At 42.5% G+C, this 20,147-nt stretch overlaps 1 protein-coding gene across 1 annotated transcript in view; it reads right to left on the bottom strand.

The window, feature by feature from the left end:
* The window catches only part of ssrp1a (structure specific recognition protein 1a), a 43,578-nt gene that overhangs the window by 14,004 nt on the left and 9,427 nt on the right, over positions 1 to 20,147 (bottom strand). Inside the window, exon 4 of the mRNA XM_061686113.1 lies at positions 4,679 to 4,784. Coding sequence (XP_061542097.1) covers positions 4,679 to 4,784 — 106 coding nt within the window. The remainder of the gene's footprint in view (positions 1 to 4,678; positions 4,785 to 20,147) is intronic.

The following is a 20,147-nucleotide window of genomic DNA, read 5'->3' as shown; positions in this document are numbered from 1 at the left end:
ACTGAGGAACTGGAGAGTGGTTCGTTAGTTGAACTTATCGTTCGCGAGCCATTAGACACGAGTGGTTTGTTCGTTGAACTTCTTCGTTTGTGATCCGCTAATGAGCGATGTACTTGTACGATGAGTGATTCGTTTGCGCAAGGAACGATGTACTACACAGTGAACGTACGCATGAGTGATTTTAACCGCAAGTCCTGACGTCCTCGCGCAGATAGCTTTCACTCGCAGCTTCAAGCTATTGGCTAATTTTGGAGTCGGTCAAGCACATGAAAACAAGCACACATTTAAAATAAATGTAAATTAACAATAATTTTTTTTACGTACACATACATATTCCCTCTGTCTCTCTAATGCGATTATTAAAGCTTTTTATTTTATAATAATAATAATAATAATACATTAAACCTATATAGCGCTTCTCAAGACACTCAAAAGACGCTTTCCAATAATCAGATGACAATAACAGTAAAGTGAGTGAGCAGAAATCCCGGGTGGCGGGTGCTGGTGTCAGCGACGCTGTCCAATGCAGTGGGATGCAGAAAAGTCACGCCGGCTGGCGAGAGCCGAGCTGGACGTCAAGGGACGCGGAAGGATGGTCGGTAGCTGAGCCCGCTGCACGCATGTTCACGACTCACAACTGAAGCAGAGTGTTCGACAGCTTGCTGAGAGAGAGAGATAGGTAGGTGATAATTTAGCCGAAGATTTTTTTTTATTTATTTAATAATCTCCCCGCCTTTCCTAGTTTACAATACATGACAACAACAACGCATAGTCCTTTGGTGAATGTGTTGAATGAACTTGAACCTGGATGGATCATTAACTGAATGCACTTGAAGGATTTTGTGAAAAAATTGATCATTAACTGGTAGCACTTGAAGGATTTTGTGAAAAAGTACAATGATTCGGTGAACGAATCTTTTCAATGAACTGATTCAAATGATTCAGTACACTCAAAAGAACTAGTGATGAACTGCCGTGATCATCACTAGCCCAATGAGCAGCCAGCGTGGAGGCGGGTGTGGGACTTCATTAAACGTACGGTCATGTGATTTGCGATTCGCCTACGTTGTCACTCACTTCGGCATTAGCAGCCAGCGTCAGGAACCACCGTGCAGGCGGGGAGAGACTTAAGTGAACTGGTGTACTGAAGAAAAGAAGAGTGATTCGTTAGTTGAACTTCGTTCGTGATCCGCTAAGGAACAATGTACTAGTGATTCGTTTACGCAAGGAACGACGTACTACGCAGTGAACGTACTCATGAGTGATTTCTCCTCCAAGTTTCTCCAGCACAGCTTCTTGCCTGCCATCTGCCAGTGGATTTATAGCTTCCTGACAGGCAGAACACAGCAGTTGAGGCTGGGGACACTACCTCATGCACACGCACCATCAGCACCAGGGCTCCCCAAGGATGAGCCCTCTCTCCGCTACTCTTCTCCCTCTACACGAACGACTGCACCTCAACGCACCCAGCTGTAAAACTCCTGAAGTTTGCAGACAACACCACAGTCATCGGCCTCATCAAAGACAGTGACGAGTCTGCGTATCGACAGGAAGTGGAGCAGCTGGAGCTTTGGTGCGGCCAACACAGCCTGGAACTCAACACGCTCAAGACGGTAGAGATGATCATGGACTTCAAGAAAAATCCTTCGCCATAGCTTCCCCTCACGCTGTCCTACTGGCCCTGTGTCAACTGTCGAGCCCTTCATTTCCTGGGAAATGAAGTGGGAAACCAACATCAACGCCATCCTCAAAAAGACCAAGCAGAGAATGTACTTCCTGCGACTTCTAAGGAAGCAGGGCCTGCCACAGGAGCTGTTGAGGCAGTTCTATACAGCAGTCATTAAATTGGTTCTGTGTGCATCCATCACAGCCTGGTTTGGTGTTGCCACAAAGGAGGACAAAATCAGACTGCAACAGAGAGTTGGAAAATGTATAGGTACCCACCTTGCCACTCTTGAGGACTTACACGCTGCCAGAACTAAGACAAGGGCATGCAAAAAACCCTCCACATCCTGGTCACCACCTATTCCAGCTCCTTCCCTCAGGTAGGCACTATAGAACAATGCAAACTAGAGCCAGCACACTTTCCAAAAGCTTCTTCCCTCTTGCCATCAACCTCAAACAGTTGACTTACAATTTCACTGTAACATGCTGCCAATTTTGCACATCTCCGTTGGGACACTTCTACATTATTCGTGCAGTCAGTTTTATCACGCTGCACGATTAGGATACTGTTGGTGATGACAACTGCCCACTTATGTGTTTGGGAACTCTCTGCACCATTTGCACAATCATCACTGTACCAGATTATTGCACTATTGGTCACTTTAAATTGCTTGAGGACTGCATCATTTTGCACAATTGCCACTATATCAGCATCACCACACTAGTGGTACACTTTCATTGCTCAATTAATTTCCATACTCATGTTTATTATGTCCAAAATGTATATTTTGTCAGTGGCTGTTTGTTGTCATACTATAGAGTGGCTCCAAATACCAGAGTCACTGATGGTGTAGTGGTACACTCGCCTGACTTTGGTGCAGGCAGCGTGGGTTCAGTTCCCACTCAGTGACGTTGTCAATGTGAGTGCGAATGGTTGTCCGTGTCTATATGTGCCCTGCAACTGACTGGCGACCAGTTCAGGGTGTAGTCCGCCTTTCGCCCGAAGTCAGCTGGGATAGGCTCCAGCGTCCCGCGACCCTAACCAGGATAAGCGGTGTTGAAAATGGATGGATGAATTTCAGGTCATATCACCCAACCCCACTCACAAGCATATACAGTGAAACCTCTGGTCACAAATGACTCTGTTTACGAACAATTCAGGTTACGTACATTTTTGGAGAAAACTTACCTCTAGTTAAGTATAATTTTCGGTTTGAAAACGGTCTTGTATGGACGAACGGAAGGATTTATGGTGTGCTTCTACTCGCGCTGCATGACAATCATTGACTCTGTGCATAACGCTTGGTTGTAGGGTGAAAACTAGTCTGCTCCAAGGCGTAAGGCGGAAATCTGTTCTAGGCGGAAGTTCTGCCTTAAAATCCTTGATCATCCAATCACAAATCTAATAGTGTTTGTGATTAAAGTCGTATAATAAAGTCCAGAAATCATTTTATTTTCTTTAAAAAACACTATTTACAGTATATGTTATTTATTGACTTGTAATGCAGCCCTATGGGGGGCACACTCCAGTGCAAACTGTAGGCCTGTGCCCAGCCCAGATAAATGCGATAAATGCAGAGGGTTGCGTCAGCAAGGGCATCCGGCTTAAAACTTTGCCAAAGAAATATCAGCGTTCATCTAAAGGACACGCTGTGGCGAACTCTAACAGGACAAGCCGAAAGGAAAAGAAGAAGTTATTTATTGAATTGTAGAGTCTCTTTAATTAAAACAACGAACGGTTAATATTGGCATAATTACATCAAAATAGCTCTACACGGAGGCGTTCGCGAGGCCAAAGTTCCGTCTATACGCACATATTTTCTAAAAAAGTAATCAAAGGATGTCAGAATGGCATCCAAGATAAAAAGGTAAGCCACCAAAGAGTGTTAGGAAGCACTAGATGAGCAGAAAGATCTGTGCATTGTTCAACCGTCATTGACTGTGCGGCACGGCACGCAATGCAACTAAGGTAGGCACTGTATCTTTGTTGTTGTTTTTTTGCTCTTTATTAGACTGGCAAAAATGAGCAAGCGCTCGCTGTTGATAGCGTGAGCGAGGCAATACAAAAAAGGAGCAAAATAAATGTGCAGCAATTTGGCCAACAGAGCAATTCATCTATCAAATGACAATGTGACGTCCCAGTTTCTGATATTTCTTTCTGAACAGAAAAAGAAAAGTTTCCCTGGATTGGTTTGTTGCGCCACAACCAACCAATAAAGTCGAAAAGAAACAGACAAAAGAAAAAAAACACCCGAATCTGCATTTACCCATGTTATTCTAGAAGAAGGCTCTTCGTCAATGAGTAGCTATAATGCTCCTCCAGACACACCGGCTAAAAAAAAAAAAAAAAAAAAAGGGATGGTAAAATTTAATTATGGGGCTGGAACAAATTAATTGCATTTCCAATTCATTTAAATGGGAAAAATTACCTTTCAGTTTAAAAACCGGGTCATGGAACAAACTAAGTTAGTAACGCGAGGTTCCACTGTATTATTAATCCTCTGTGAAGGATGACTAATATTATTTAAGCTAACTGAGTGACTTAGTTGTGAAACTCTTCTTCGTTTGAGTCCGTATGTCTGTATTATACTGCCCCCTGTGGCCATGGTGCACACGCCAAAAGGCGCACAATCTTAGGGGCTGAAATGGAATAACGGCATTTCCATTCAAATCAATGAGGAAACATGATTTGAGTAATGAGTTGAGTTACGGACATGGTTATGGAACGAATGAAACCCATAAGTCAAGGCACCATTATAATGAAATTTTCCAAATTTGCAGCAAGTCTTGAAACTCAACTGTTTTTGAAATCACATTGAATTGAATCTATGAGGGGGGAAATGTCATAAGCAAAATTGAAGGAAATACTGTTTTGGTCCCATGTTGTAATCTCATGTACTGTCACAAACAAAAAAATGGAAGGTGATCCAATTCAAACTGTGACCTGTGTTCTGTGCCCTAAAATGATTACAAACCCGTATTATAACTACTAATTGGTGTGATGTGTTTTTACCAGAGAATTTGGCCGTTCCCCAGTTCCACCCCTTCACGCACATGTCCTTCTCTGTCAGCTCCACGCTGTAGTTTGCTTTGAAGAACTCCGAGATCTTCTCAAAGTCCTGATGCAGGAAGACAAACATGGAGAATTCAGAGTTTTAAAAACCTTGTGGTGATGCATGGGTCAAAGCTTAGCAAAACATTTCCTCACCCACTAGAAAAAAAAGTGGACGAGGGCTCGGGGGGCTAATTAAATTGATGCCGTTAAAACCACGCCTGTCATTTGGGCCTCCCAGGACCACAGGAGGTGAACATAATCCATCTCACTGCTTTGTCCTCCTCCTCCTCCACCTCTCAATACTGCCGCTGACAGAGTTTATTTAGATTCCAGGCTGGCTTACAACCACACAACACACACCTCTTAATACACACACACACACACACACAGGCCTTGTCGTTGTCGTTCACACACATGTGGAAGTGATTGCGGCATGCACGGAAGAAGAGAATGAGACTCTGTAGGAAAGAGTTTACACACCTGGATATCTGCCTTTCTGCGTGCTTATTACTGCTAATTAGAGCCCATATAATCAGTGTGTATATGCATGTGCATGTGAGGCTTATCGGTATGTTTGTTAAAACCGAACAAGACGTTTAAAAGGAGACCATGTGTTTTAGCGGCGAGTGTTTCACGTTTGGCTCATTGTTGACCGTTTTCTCTGACTGTTCAGCACCACATCATCACTGCTGTTGTTGCTTAATGTCCTAATAAACACACGTCTTACAATAAAACAGTCCAGAGTAGCCAGCATGTCTAATGATTCAATTTTGCAGTTCAATCAACCAACATTTAAACAGTAATGCCAGTTGCATTGTCTAGCAGTGCGTTACCATTACGTTACATTTATTCAAACCTGAATCAGCCTAAACATGTCTTGCTCATTATAAATAAGACACCAACAAGATGAAGACCTGTACGAAAATCCTGTCTACCATAAGTGTAGTACAATACTTTCGTATATAAAATATACGAAAGTATGATGCTTTTATACACGCTAGTATTTCTATGACATTTGTTGATACTACATGCAGCAAAATGCATTCTTATTTGATTTTTTTCAGCCAAACCAGTTGATTAAAAGATCTAAGGACTTAATCGATGCTGCTATGTGCTGTGGTCACATTTGCAATACCATTTTCATTCACTGGTTATTTTTATTTAGGAAACTAATCATGCTTTACACGGAGCAGTATGTTGATGAATGAAAGCAAAACATTTTTGTTGACTGCGATGCTCCTTGTGAGTGTTCTACCTGAACGAGTTCAATGAACGAAGGTTCATGAAGTAGTTTATATTTTGTGGGAACATGAACTGAAATTAGTTCATTTCTGTGTGATGACCGTTATTGATCATTCTGGTGTCTGTGAATGGTTTTCGAACAAAAGTTCATTTTCATTCAAGAGTGTAAGGTTTTGTTAGGGACCTCCGCGACAAAACATGACTGAACACACTATATATGAGCCTTCATATGTCGGGGTAAAAACACCGTATTTGGCAACACATTCAGTGTGGGCACCAGCACACTTTTCCTCCATTCCTCAGGCATCTTCTCACGCACTAGAATTCTATTGAACAAGCTGGTCAAAAACTCCACAGTCACCTCTCCTTGATGCTTCCATACCTCCACAGGAATGTCATCAGGACCAACTGCCTTTCCATTTTTCATCCTCTTTAATGCCTTTCTAACTTCCTGGTCCACTACACTTGCCTCTTCTACTCTCCCTTCTCTCTCATTTTCCTCATTCATCAACTTATCGAAGTATTCTTTCCATCTATCTAGCACACTGCTGGCACCAGTCAACATATTTCCATCTCTATCCTTAATCACCCTAACCTGCTGCACATCCTTCCCATCTCTATCCCTCTGTCTGGCCAGCCTGTATAGATATTTTTCTCCTTCTTTAGTGTCCAACCTGGCATACATGTCATCATATGCCTCTCGATTGGCCTTTGCCACCTCTACCTTTGCCCTGTTTTGCATCTCAATGTATTCCTTTCGCCTCTCCTCGGTCCTCTCAGTGTCCCACTTCTTCTGAGCTAACCTTTTTCCTTGTATGATTTCCTGTACTGTGAGGTTCCACCACCAAGTCTCCTTCTCTCCTTTCCTGCCAGAAGATACACAAAGTACTGTCCTGCCTGCCTCTTTGATCACCTTGGCTGCAGTGGTCCAGTCTTCTGGAAGCGCCTCCCGTTCACTGAGAGCCTGTCTCACCTCTTCCCGAAAAGCTGCACAGCATTCGTCCTGTCTCAGCTTCCACCACATGGTTCTCTGCTCTGCCTTTGTCTTCCTAATCTTCCTCTCCACCACCAGAGTCATCTTACACACCACCATCCTATGCTGTCTAGCCACACTCTCCCCTCCCACCAGTTTACAGTCGGTAACCTCCTTCAGATTACATCGTCTGCACAAAATGTAATCTACCTGCGTGCTTCTACCTCCGCTCTTGTAGGTCACCCTATGTTCCTGCCTCTTCTGGAAAAACTAGTTCATTACAGCCATTTGCATCCTTTTTGCAAAGTCTACCACCATCTTTCCCTCCAAGTTCCTTTCCTGGATGGCGTACTTACCCATCACTTCTTCATCACCCCTATTTCCTTCACCAACATGTCCAATACAATCTGCACCAATCACGACTCTCAAAACTACTTCGTCTAGCTCCTTCCAGAATTTCTCTTTCACCTCTAGGTCACATCCTACCTGTGGGGCATAGCCACTAATCACATTATACATAACGCCCTCAATTTCAAGTTTCGGCCTCATCACTCGATCTAATACTCTTTTCACCTCCAAGACATTCTTAGCCAACACTTCTTTTAAAATAACCCTGACTCCATTTCTCTTTCCATCTACACAACGGTAAAATAATTTAAACCCTGCCCCTAAACTTCTAGCCTTACTGCCTTTCCACCTGGTTTCCTGGACACACAATATATCAACCTTTCTCCTAATCATCATGTCAACCAACTCCAGAAATTTTCCTGTCACGGTCCCAACATTCAAAGTCCCCACATTCAGTTCCAGGCTCTGTGATTTCCTCTTCTCTTTCTGCTGAAGAACACGCTTTCCACCTCTTCTTCTTCTGCGACTTCGACCCACAGTAGCTGAATTTCCAACGTCGCCCTGCAGGTTGACTGCGCCGGTGGTGGACGTTGTTAACCCTGGCCACAACCAATTCGGTATGGAATTCTTTGGATGAACGCTCATATTTATTATTTGTATCAGAATGCTTTAGTTAAAACACTGTACGATCAGACTATAATATGGAATCAATTTTGTTTTTTAAATTATAAGAATTGTTTGATTGAAGACTAAATTGCCCTTAGAATGTGAGTGCGAATGGTTATTTATATGTGCCCTGCAATTGGCTGGCGACCAGTTCAGGGTGTACCTCTCGCCCGAAAATAGCTGGGATATGCTCCAGCACACCCGCGATCCTTGTGAGGACAAGCGGTACAGACAATGAATGAACGAATTAATGGTTTAAATATTTTGTTGTTATACTCAGCTAGAGCTGCGACAACACACTGTGTGACAGGAACAGTCTCACACAGTTTTTGTTTGCGCATTAAGGACAAAAGTCCCCCTTTTGTTTTATTTTCTCAAAAAAAAAAGAAACAAAAAAAAGAAAAAGGACTTCAATCAGGTTTTTCCTCATGTTTTTGGCTCGGATGAAAGCTGCAGCTGGAAACTAGTGTGGACTAAATGGGTGGCAGCAATGAGAAAATGAAATGTATTTTGAGGGAAATAGCAGTTCAGCACCATATTGAGGAAAAAAAGAACTATGAACTAGTTCATTTTTTGGACAATTAATTTAGTTCAACATTTTGAAATATGAACTGAAGTAGTTCATTTCCCCCCCACCCCCCAAATTGGCAAAAGTCAATAGTCTGCATTATACATACTGTAGGTATAGGGCAGGGGTGGGCCACCAACGGCCCACATCCGGCCCGTTGATCATTTTAACCCACCGCCAAAGATTGGTACAGAATCGCCCAAATCATGACTACATTCATTTGACCTTGTCCTGTAATGTCGAGTGGTTCCACCAGGTTGTCCTGTAATGCCCAGTGGTTCCCCCAGGTAGCGCAGTAGGTACAGTAATAAATTAACTTGACTTTGGCTGTTCTGTTTTTACTCTGCTACTGCTCGGAACCCTTCTTCAACCATGAGTGGGCCAAAGAAAAGAAAAGTCGACAGTGAGTGCTGACTGTTTAATATAGAATGGACTACTAAATACTTTTTCACTGAAGTCCGGTCAAAGGCTGTGTCTAATTTGTTAAACAAATGTTGTTTTGAGGAATTCAACATCAGCAGTCACTTTTCTACCAAGCAAGCTGACTATGCTAAAACAGCCAATCAACGCAGGAACTGATGGCTACGGCTCAGCGGTTAAAATCAAGCTTGCAGGCACAGCAAAACACCTTTATCTGACAAACTGCCATCCAAGATTCAGTCACACAAGACCCTGAAACAGCGCCACGGGAGCTGCAGATGGAACTGATTGATCTCCAATGTGATACTGTCTTAAAAGAGAAGTTAAACTCTCAAACTGGATAAGTTTTATGCTTAAGACAGATACATTTCCAAAAATCTGATAGATGGCACAGAGGATGGTGGTGGTGTTTGGCTCTACATGTGTGTGAACAGACTTTTAGTGTGATGAACACCAACAAACCATTCTAGAGATTCCAGCTGAGTGATGATCACCTGAGTGATGAACACCTCAGATGTGTGAATTGCCACAACAAAATTAACACCAGACTGTGATGCATTGGCAAAAAAGGTGATTAACAAAACAATAATGCTCCCATTAAAAGTAAATCTAAGTATTAACACTACAATGCTTTTTTTTTTTGTTTTGTTTATTTTTTGTATATGTAATCATCTGGTCCTGGCTTGGCCCGCCTGTCAAATTTTAAAAGTTAATGTGGCAAACGTTTGCCCACCCCTGGTATAGGGGGAAATTAAAAAAAAAAAAAAAAAAAAAAAAAAAAAAAAAAAAAAAAATCACATTTTATAAATGTATGCCGCCCTCTAGGTTATGAGAAAGCTGTATACTTTCATTCCAATTTGCCATCGCCATCTTGAAGTGATGAGAAACGTGTAGACTTTCATTCTAAAAAATGCCACTGCCACCTAGACGTTATGAAAAAGGTGTAGACTACACTTTCATTCCAATATGACAGGGGTACGTACGACTGAATATATGTACAAATATGACTCATGACTGAACAACAACCATCAAAATGATAAAAACTATGCCAATTATTAGTAAAACTGAATTCATGGTTATGACTGCAGAACTGCGGACCAGCTCTACACCCTTGGCAGGGTCCTCGAGGGTGCATGGGAGTTCGCCCAACCAGTCTACATGTGTTTTGTGGACTTGGTGAAGGCGTTCGACCGTGTCCCTCAGGGGGTACGGGGTACCGAACTCCCTGATACGGACGGTTCGGTCCCTGTACGACCGGAGTCAGAGTTTGGTGCGCATATCGGGCAGTAAGTCGGACTCGTTTCCAGTGAGGGTTGATCTCCGCCAAGGCTGCCTTTTGTCACAGATTCTGTTCATAACTTTTATGGACAGAATTTCTAGGCGCAGCCGAGGCGTAGAGGAGTTCCGGTTTGGTGGCCTCAGTATTGCATCTCTGCTTTTTGCAGATGATGTGGTTCTGTTGGCTTCATCAAGCCGTGCCCTCCAAGTCTCACTCGAGCGGTTGCAGGGGAGTGTGAAGCGGCTGGGATGAGAATCAGCACCTCCAAATCTGAGACCATGGTCCTCAGTCGAAAAAATGGTGGTGTGCCCTCTCCAGGTCGGGGATGAGATCCTCCCCCAAGTGGAGGAGTTAAAGTATCTTGGGGTCTTGTTCACAAGTGAGGGAAGAATGGAACGGGAGATCGCTAGGCAGATCGGTACAGCGTCTGCAGTGATGCGGACTTTGTATCGATCCGTTGGGGTAAAGAATGAGCTAAGACGAAAGGCAAAGCTCTCGATTTACCGGTTGATCTACGTTCCTACCCTCACCTATGGTCACGAGCTGTGGGTCGTGACCGAAAGAACAAGATCCCGGATACAAGCGGCCGAAATGAGTTTCCTCCGCAGGGTGTCCGGGCTCTCCCTTAGAGATAGGGTGAGAAGCTCGGTCATCCAGGAGGATCTCAGAGTAGAGCCACTGCTCCTCCACATCGAGAGGAGCCAGATGAAGTGGCTGGGGCATCTGATTCGGATGCCTCCCGGACACCTCCCTGGTGAGGTGTTCCGTGCATGTCCCACCGGGAGGAGACCCCGGGGACGACCCAGGACACGCTGGAGAGACTACATCCTTCGGCTGCCCTGGGAACGCCTCGGGATCCCCCCAGAAGAGATGGATGAAGTGGCTGGGGAAAGGGAAGTCTGGGCGTCCCTGCTAAAGCTACTGCCCCCGCGACCCGACCTCGGATAAGCGGTAGAAAATGGATGGATGGATGGACGGACGGACTGCAGAACAGCCAACCTATAGAAATTCACTTCCAGAAAAATTAGAATTTCCATATTTTTAAAATGATGTCAAGAACATTACAGCAGTATATTATATAATAGGATTTAAAATAAAATCATAATTATTACTCTGTAATTGCTAATAAATTATAGCTTCAATGTTTGTGATTGCTACAATCTGGCGGGACGCATTCGCAGCCAAATGTCTTCTCTTGCATGCTATTTTTGTATTTCCTGTATGCACTATTGCTGTTGAAATTATATAAATCTTCCCATTGCGTGACTAATAAAGGTTCTTATAAAGATTCATTACATTAAATGTACTTTTAAATGATAGGTTTTCATTTTCTCAAGCGACGTCGCAGCAGTGATGTACTAATTCGGTTCCGGTTTCCAGTCCCTGTTTGGCTGTCTAACATCGCATATTACAGTATTTTCCTCTATAAAGATGTACTAATTTGCCTGCAATTTTGCTCTTCAAAGTTACCTAATCTCCTCTATAACGCGGTTCCAGCCAATGTGACAAGTGTACTGTACCACCCAATCACTTATTTTGGAGTTTTGCGACTTCGTGTAATAGCTTAGCGATTAGCATAGTGCTCCCATCTGTCTCGTTTTGGTGATTTAATTGATTAAGGAGAAAAAAAACTATTCAAACTTACCTGGCTCTGTGGGAAAAAAGTAATTACACCCCTTGTTAAATAATGAATCAATTGTGGCTTAATCATAATTTTTGGTTAATTTTCACTGATCACACCCAAGCCTGATTATCGCCAGACCTGGTCAATCAAGAAATCGCTTAAACGGAATCTGTACCGACAAAACCAAGTTGGACAAAAGATCTAAAAAAGCTGAAAAAAAAAACCAGTGGTCAGCCTCCAAAGATTACCCCATGAGAACAGCAATGACTCATCCAGAAGGCCACAGAGGAACTTCGGACAACTTCTAAAGAACGGCAGACCTCCCTTGCCTCAGTTAAGGTCAGTGTTCATGACACAACAATAAGGAAGAGACTGGGCAAAAATGGCATCCATGGCAGAGCTCCATTGCGAAAACCACTGCTGACCAAAAAGAACATAAAGGCTCATCTTACTTTTGTAAACAAAACATCTGAATGATTCCCAAGACCTTTGGGAGAATATCATTTGGACTGACAAGATGAAAGTTGAGCTTTTTGGAAGGTGTTTGTCTTGTTACATCTGGCGTAAATGTAGCACAGCATTTCAGAAAAAGAATATCATACCAAGAGTCAAACATGGTGGTGGTAGTGTGATGATCTTGGTCTGCTTTGTTCCTTCAGGACCTGGACAACTTGCTGTCATTGATGGAACCATGAATTCTGCTCTATAACAGAAAATCCTGAATGAGAATGTTAAGCCATCAGTTTGTGACCACAAACTGAAGCACACTTTTCAGTTTCTGCAGCAGGATAACGATCCAAAACACACCAGCATGTGAACTTCTGAATGGCTTAAGAAAACAAAATGAAGGTTTTTGAGTGTTCTAGTCAAAGTCCAGACTTGAATCCAATTGAAATGCAGTGGCATGACCTTAAAAAGGCCCTTCAAGCTAGAAAACCCTCAATTTTTGCTGAATTAAAAACATTCTGCAAGGAAGAATGGGCTAAAATATCTCCAGAGAGCTGTGAAAGAGTCACTGCCAGTTATAGAAAAACACTTTATTTCAGTTGCTGCTGCTCAGGATGGCCCACCCAGTTATTAGTTTTAGGGGGCCATTACTTTTACACACAAGGCCAGATAACTTGTATTAATAAATAAATAAAGAAATACTAATAATTCCTTAATAAAAAATAAACTAATTTAAAGTTCACTTGGGTGACATTCGTCTGATATTTACCTTTGTTTGATGATCCCAAAGAAAGTGTGGAAACTATGCAGAAATATAAGAGAAGGGGGCCAATACTTTTTCACAGCACTGGACAAGCAGTCCATTCCATGTTCCGCTCCAGCACTTCTATTCAGCAGCGCCCAGACAGCATGCAGAGCCCACGTGATCACAACAACAGCTTGCTAAGGTGCCAACATAGTAGCAAGGAGTAAGAGTAAATGTTGCTTGTTTGCGTGCAAAATCCTCTTGGACCCTCCAAATCCTGGCCACCAGGGGCCTCATGTACAAAGACTTGCGTGGATTTCCACCTAAAACATGGCGTACGCTCAAATCCAGAAAACGTCGTACGCACAAAAATATTCCGATGTATGAAACTCTGCGTACTCATGAATCCAAGCATATTTCCTTTGTACATTCCAATCAAGGTGGAAATGAGCGCACATGTTGGAGTAGCCGACTCCTCCCTGTCCACGCCCACATTTGAATATGCAAATCATATTTAAATGAACCCTGCATCTGAGATGTCCATCTCTGCATGATCAGAAAAAAAAAGGAAAATGAGCAAGGTAATGAAGAAAAAAAAATTTCTGAATGTGAAGTTGCTCAATGAAGTGGCGGCACGCAAGAAAATCCTCTTTGGCACGCTGTCCTCCTGCGTTAACAACACGCTAAAGGGGAGTGAATGGGACAGTGCGTGTGCGGCTGTCAATGCTGTGGACAGAATAGCGCGCACACGCTGAACTAAAAAAAGAAATGGTCAGAAATTAAGGTGGATGTGAAGCTGCCCACCGCCAAAGTGTGGCCAAAAAAAGGCAGAAGAACCGGCGCGGAGGTCCTCACCCCGTTCGAGGAGAGAATCGCTGCGATCGTGGGTGACGCTGCTCTCTCAGGGGTGATGGGAGGACGTGGCTGACTATGATCACCCCACAAGGTTAATATGTATTTTTTAGAACTCATAAATGTGTTCATACAGTAACCGACACTCAGCCCTGTGAAATAAAGGTTCATGCGTAAATGTTGTATGTGTGGTATTTGTAATAAATCTTTTGAATTCAAATAGAAGCACATCAGCATATCAAAGAGGATATCAAAAACTTTGACTCCTTTTTGATTACTCAATTTATTTTTTAATACACAGTAGAGGACACGCACACTGACTAAACAAATCATGTTTTGTCTTAGGAAAGGGGGTAAATTATGTCAGTTTAAACACATTTGAATCATGTGCAACCGACGTACATGTTCAAATGAAGTAAATTCAAAGGACTTTTTTTTTTTCAGTGCATGTGCTGGAGTCACAAAGCGATTGTGAGGGTAATAGGCGGCATAAATCAATCCTGGATCAATTAATAGGTGTCCTCACAAATATCAGTGGTTCATTAAATACACTGGTTAACAATTGAATTCTCAGTCCTTGCCTCAATTGCATTGTTGAAATCAAATGTTGCCGGGCATGAATTGTTCATCAGCGCTAATTGTTCATGTCTCTCTGATGTGCAGGTTTATGAGAACAGTTTCCCAGCATCACCTCGAAGTGTTCCCAAAGCACCAAAAGCTGCAGAAACGTGCGTACGCCAGCCATGCAGTTGGCGTGAGGCACCGCACATTTCCACGGTCATGTCACTCGATACATCTGAACTTTGCCGTGAAAAAGAACGGACGCCACATTTTTGTGCGTACGCACCTTTTGTACATGAGGCCCCTGCTCTTCCAGCTCCTTCCCTCAGGTAGGCGCTACCGAACAATGCAAATTAAAACTAGCAAACATTCCAACAGCTTTTTCCCTCTTGCCATCAACTTCTCAAACTGCTCACTTACAATTCCATTGCAACATGCCGCCAATTTTTTGTCTTGAGTTTGTTGTCACATTTCTGTCAGGCAATTATACATTACTCGTGCTCTCACTGTGGTAGTCTCGCCACGCTGCACTATTTGCATATCAGTTTTTGTTGACCAATACTGGGCACTCATGCCAGAGTAGCATCTGCACCACTTGCACACTGACTGAGGAGTATCTGCAACATTTGGACAATCGACATTGTCCCAGATTATCGCACTACTCGTCACTTTAAACTGCATACATTCCTTGAAGTCTCAGCACCCTTTGCACAATGGTCATTGCACCGGACTATTGCTATATTAGTCATTCAAACCGCTCGAATTACTAGAGGACTGTGCATCTTTTTGCACAATTGTAAATAAATACATAAAAAGTACTGGCATTAACAGATTACTAACAACCTTTCATTGCTCAGTGTTTTTCTCAATGTCTTTATGTCTCAAAAGTATTCTCTGTCAATTGACTGTCTGTTGTCGTACTAGAGTGGCTCCAACTACCGGAGACAAATTCCTTGTGTTTTTTTTGGACATGGCAAAATAAAGATGATTCTGATTCTTTGACAGTTTACTGACTTGAAGTTCACTGTAAGAATAAAGTCACATAAAAGAATTACATCAACTGAATGTTCAAATACATTACAGCCTTCGTTTCTTCGTTTTTGTTCACATTCACATTCGTTCTCATTTTTTCTTTGTCCATCCAAGCCCTTTTGATTGGCCTTAATGACTTCGGCTGGAAACCTCTCTTTAGGCACTGTCTTCCTCTTAAAAATTACCAGAGGTGGCAGTTTCTGTCCATTACAATGGCAACCAAGCTCAACAGTAAAAGCCAACTTCTTGTGCCCAGTTGTGCGTATCGCTACCGTGGTGGTCCCCTTCTTCTCTACAACGTGGTTTACCGGCATGTCGAAAGTGAGCGGCACCTCGTCCATGTTGGTGATGTGGTTGGGCTGGATGTGTTTGTCGGCAATCATTTTACTGCAGTAGGAGCGGAAGATGGCCATCTTTTCCTTGTAATCCGCCGGAAGTTGCTGCGCCACGGTAGTCCTTGCCCGGATGGATAGATGCCGCTGTTTCATAAAACGAAAGCACCAAGATGGACCTCCTTGAAAATGTTCGATTTTCATTTCTTCTGCAAGCGTTATTGCCCTCAGTCGAATGGTGACTGTAGAGACGCTTGTCCCGGCTGTTCTTTGCTCATTAATACATTGCTCGAGTTAGTCTTCCAACTCCAGCCACCTCACCTTGTTTCTGTGGAAACTCAGCTTCGTCTTGTTGAATTGGCGAAGCTCGTTTTCCTGCTTCCTCCACTTGCGAACCATGGATTCGTTGATCTTGAATTTTCTCACTGCTACTTGATTCCCATGTTCCTCCGCGTAACTGACAGCTTGCAGTCTAAACTGTGCTTCGTAAGCATGTCTCTTCGTAGGTGCCATTTTTGGGGGTCCTTAGCCAAACCGATGTTTTGCACAATGCACATACCGGCGCTATATAACTACTGGGGGCGTGTCTTTAGCGTCCTCATTCACGCGCACCCTGCCCCCTTTTACGTCCGCCTTCCTCTATATAAGCAGCGTGTCGGCAGGAAATGCTCCCAGTCAGTCAAGCGGAGCGCTCATTAAAGTCACACAACAACATTTACAGATTTTGGAACTCGGTGCACACACAAGGCGAGCCGCATCATAAGGGGACCCGTCCATTTTGGAGAAAATGTAAGACTTTTAAGTGCCGCCTTATGGTCGTGAAAATACGGTAATGAAAATTGGTACACAAATGCACCCGGTACGGTGGACGACTGGTTGGCACATCTGCCTCACAGTTCTGGGGAACGGGGCTCAAATCCTGGCCCCGCCTGTGTGGAGAAAACCACTCACATTTTATAAATGTATGCCGCCATCTAGTGGTTATGAAAAACCTGCACACGTTCATTCCAAAATGCCATCGCTACCTAGAGGTCGCTTTCATTCCAATATGACAAGGGTACGTATGACTAAATATATGTAGAGTTGTGCTCATCGGATTACATACCGTGGCAAATTATGTGAATTTAATTTTTTATCCCCCCAAATATGACTGAACAACCATCATTCATTTTTTTATGGTTGTTTTGTTTCATGATAATGCTTTTCTGAAATGCTTGACCGTTGAATTTGAATCCCATTAAAATAAAATTAAATGTGGTTCACCTGGTCCTTCATGTTTTCTTGAAAGAATTGTACCCATCTTACAAATTATCCCTGGGTAATCAAACATATGAGCACAACTGTGTTTTCTAATTTACTAAATAAAAGTAAGGCTGTGAGTTTCACAATAAGAGTAAATTAAAAAAAATATTGTGTTCAAATAAAGTGCTTAACTTCAAAATTATTATAAAAAAAACTAACAAAATATAGATAATATTTCATGTTTTGATCATATGGGTAGAAGCAAAATCATGCATTGTAAAAATGCATTATATATAGGTAGAAGGGTTTTCCAGAATTTTGAAGGCAACTTTGGGGGTGCGTATTATACACAAGAAATTGCGGTAATATCACTTCAACAAATCAAGCCTTTTCTAACATTCCATACTACAAACTAACTGTATGATTATTGCTGATATCGGATCGGACTGATCTCGGTATCGGCCAAAATTCAAGGCTGCAATATCGGTATCAGATCGGAAGTGAAAAAGTTTAATCGGGACATCCCTATTACTGGGTATCTTCAAGTGAATGGAGTCAGCGAGAATCCTTTCAAATATCCACACTCACACTTATTCTCATCCGCGTCCTCTCTCTTTAGCAACCCACCTCTTCCTTAACTATTCGCCGATCTTTTTATGGTTTAATAAATGTGATAAAGTACAATATCAATACAGCATCGAACGCCTATACAGGCTCGCTGTTCAGAGCGTCCATATATCCAAATCGCTCAATGTGAAGGGTCGCATCAGCAACTCATTTTTATGCGATGGTCTGGTCCAGTCGGGTTCGACTGCATCGCGCAGTGTGCAAAAGCTTTCCCTGAAATTGCTTGAACACAGTATTTTTATCAGTTGGTGTAGTAGAAAAAGAAATAGTGGATAGTGTGTGTATAGTAACTTTTGGCTTTGAGACAACCTAGATTAAATTTCTGACTGCCAACAAAGTATCATCTCGTGCAATTAAAAACCGGTGGTAAATGTTAACAAAAATGACCTTTTTTCACATTTAAATGTGAGCTTGGTGATCAACAGAGCTGCATCCCTGGCTTACATTCAACATTTCGCTAAGGATCCGACACATCACAGTGTCTACACAGCCAGAGGCTAAACTAGCAGTGATTGACCAATTACTGACACTGGCTGAGGGATACTAAACAATGACATCATGCTACAGTGCGCAGCAATGAGAGGATTTATCTTCAAAAAGTGGTCTGATTAACCCCAGGAGACGCTGCTCACGCCACCTCGGGTTATACCAGGGCTTTCTTTCCACTCATTTACTGGCATCCTGACGAGCGCCGTGCACGCACGGCAGCGAGGGAGAGGGAAAAAGAAAAACACAGGAAGATAAAAACATTTTTTCTCTCCTTTCCAGCAGTCTGAGCCAAATTGTTTCAGTGAACTGATATAAACACTGACTTACATGAGCCCATGATTACGCTGTTTATGGCGCACATGTGCAAGCGTCGCTTTCGCTCATTAATCCTATTAGAGGCTGACACACACCCAGACCTTTCAACAACACGTTTACATGGGGCAGCACAGTGGCGCTTTATTTAACACTGAATAATTCTAGGTTGGTATCTCAGCTCAGAGTTTGCATGTTCTCCCCATGCTTGAGTTTTTTTGAGACAAGCCGTTGCTTGTTTTCAGAGGTGGGTAGTCAAATATTGTACTAAAGTAGGAGTACTCTTACTTTAGAATAATATGACTCAAGTAAAAAGTAGCCATTCAAAAATGTACTTAAGAGTAGGAAAGTACTCAATGAAAAAACTACTCTCCTAAAGAGTGAGTAATTCTGATTTATTTAATTATTTTAATCAGAGCATGAACAGCAAATAAAATTTTAAAAAACAATAATATATGACACATCTGCCACCATTTCAATTTTAAAACTGTCCAAAAAACAGCAACACATGAACTGGGCCCTACAGAAACATTATTTGCTTTCTTCACTTAAATGACTTAATCAAGAAGCTGTTTGCTGACCAGAATGAGTGTGTGTGTGTGTGTGTGTGTGTGCGTGTGATACCATAGGATAGGGCTAATGTTGCCAAGTCCACTGCCACAACAACAATAAAAACATTTGCAACTTACCGCAAGGTGTTTTCTCAAATTAGAAGTGGGCTGAAATGGTTTGGGCAATCACAATTTAAGAGCTGCATGACAAAGCTGTTGTTTTTCAGAGTCTGGAAAGTAAACACAGCTGCTGCCCCCCCCCCCCCCCCCCCCACACACACACACATTTTGACTGGCTCGCAAAGGCTTAGTGCGCGGTCATGTGACTGCCTTGTGTCATCTGATTGGCGCAACGTGCACCCTATGCGGAAGTCTAAAATGGAGTTTAAAAATAGATGTGCACACGCAGGAATGGATAAATAAAAGTAGCGAACGGGATGTCGATCATTGTAATGTAATGTAAAAGTATAAATCCTTCTTCACATAAATACTCATGTAAAAAGTAGGGTGCATTTAAAGTACTCTGACAAGTACAGTTCATGGAAAATGTTACTTGAGTAAATGTAACTGTGTAAATGTAGCACGTTACTACTCACCTCTGCTTGTTTTTCAGTTTAATACTATTCCTGCATAAAGTATCTTGATAGCGATTATTGAATAGATACCACGGCAAAAACCTAAAACATCAGGAAAAGCAGTAGAATCTTGCTGTACCATTATTGTGTGGTGCCCGGGGGTTGAATAAGGTATGCTACAGTATGCTAGTCTATCGCAGCATGTTTGCTGGGTATTATTTCATTTTTAACAGTGAAGTCCCGCTGTACCTTTGTAGCACTAATATACTGTGGAATCCCAGTTACAAGCAAGCTTCAGATCGCAACAGTCGACATTTTCAGCCATCAACTGAATGGGACAAATAGTCAAACACACAAATACAAAATGAAAACACTCGCAGGGAGCGAGTACTCTGTGTGTGTGTGTGTGTGGTGTGTGTGTATGGCTTTCGGCTGGATTACACACAAAAACACTCTCGTTAATTATGTTTTGTATGCATAATTCACGATACAGTGCTATATTTCTTTATTAAAACTTGACAAAATAGTGGTGTTTTTTTAGG

The sequence above is a fragment of the Phycodurus eques genome, chromosome 9 (assembly GCF_024500275.1).
Source record: "Phycodurus eques isolate BA_2022a chromosome 9, UOR_Pequ_1.1, whole genome shotgun sequence".
In the NCBI taxonomy this organism is placed as follows: Eukaryota; Metazoa; Chordata; class Actinopteri; order Syngnathiformes; family Syngnathidae; genus Phycodurus; species Phycodurus eques.
This window is presented reverse-complemented; position numbering and strand designations above follow the sequence as displayed.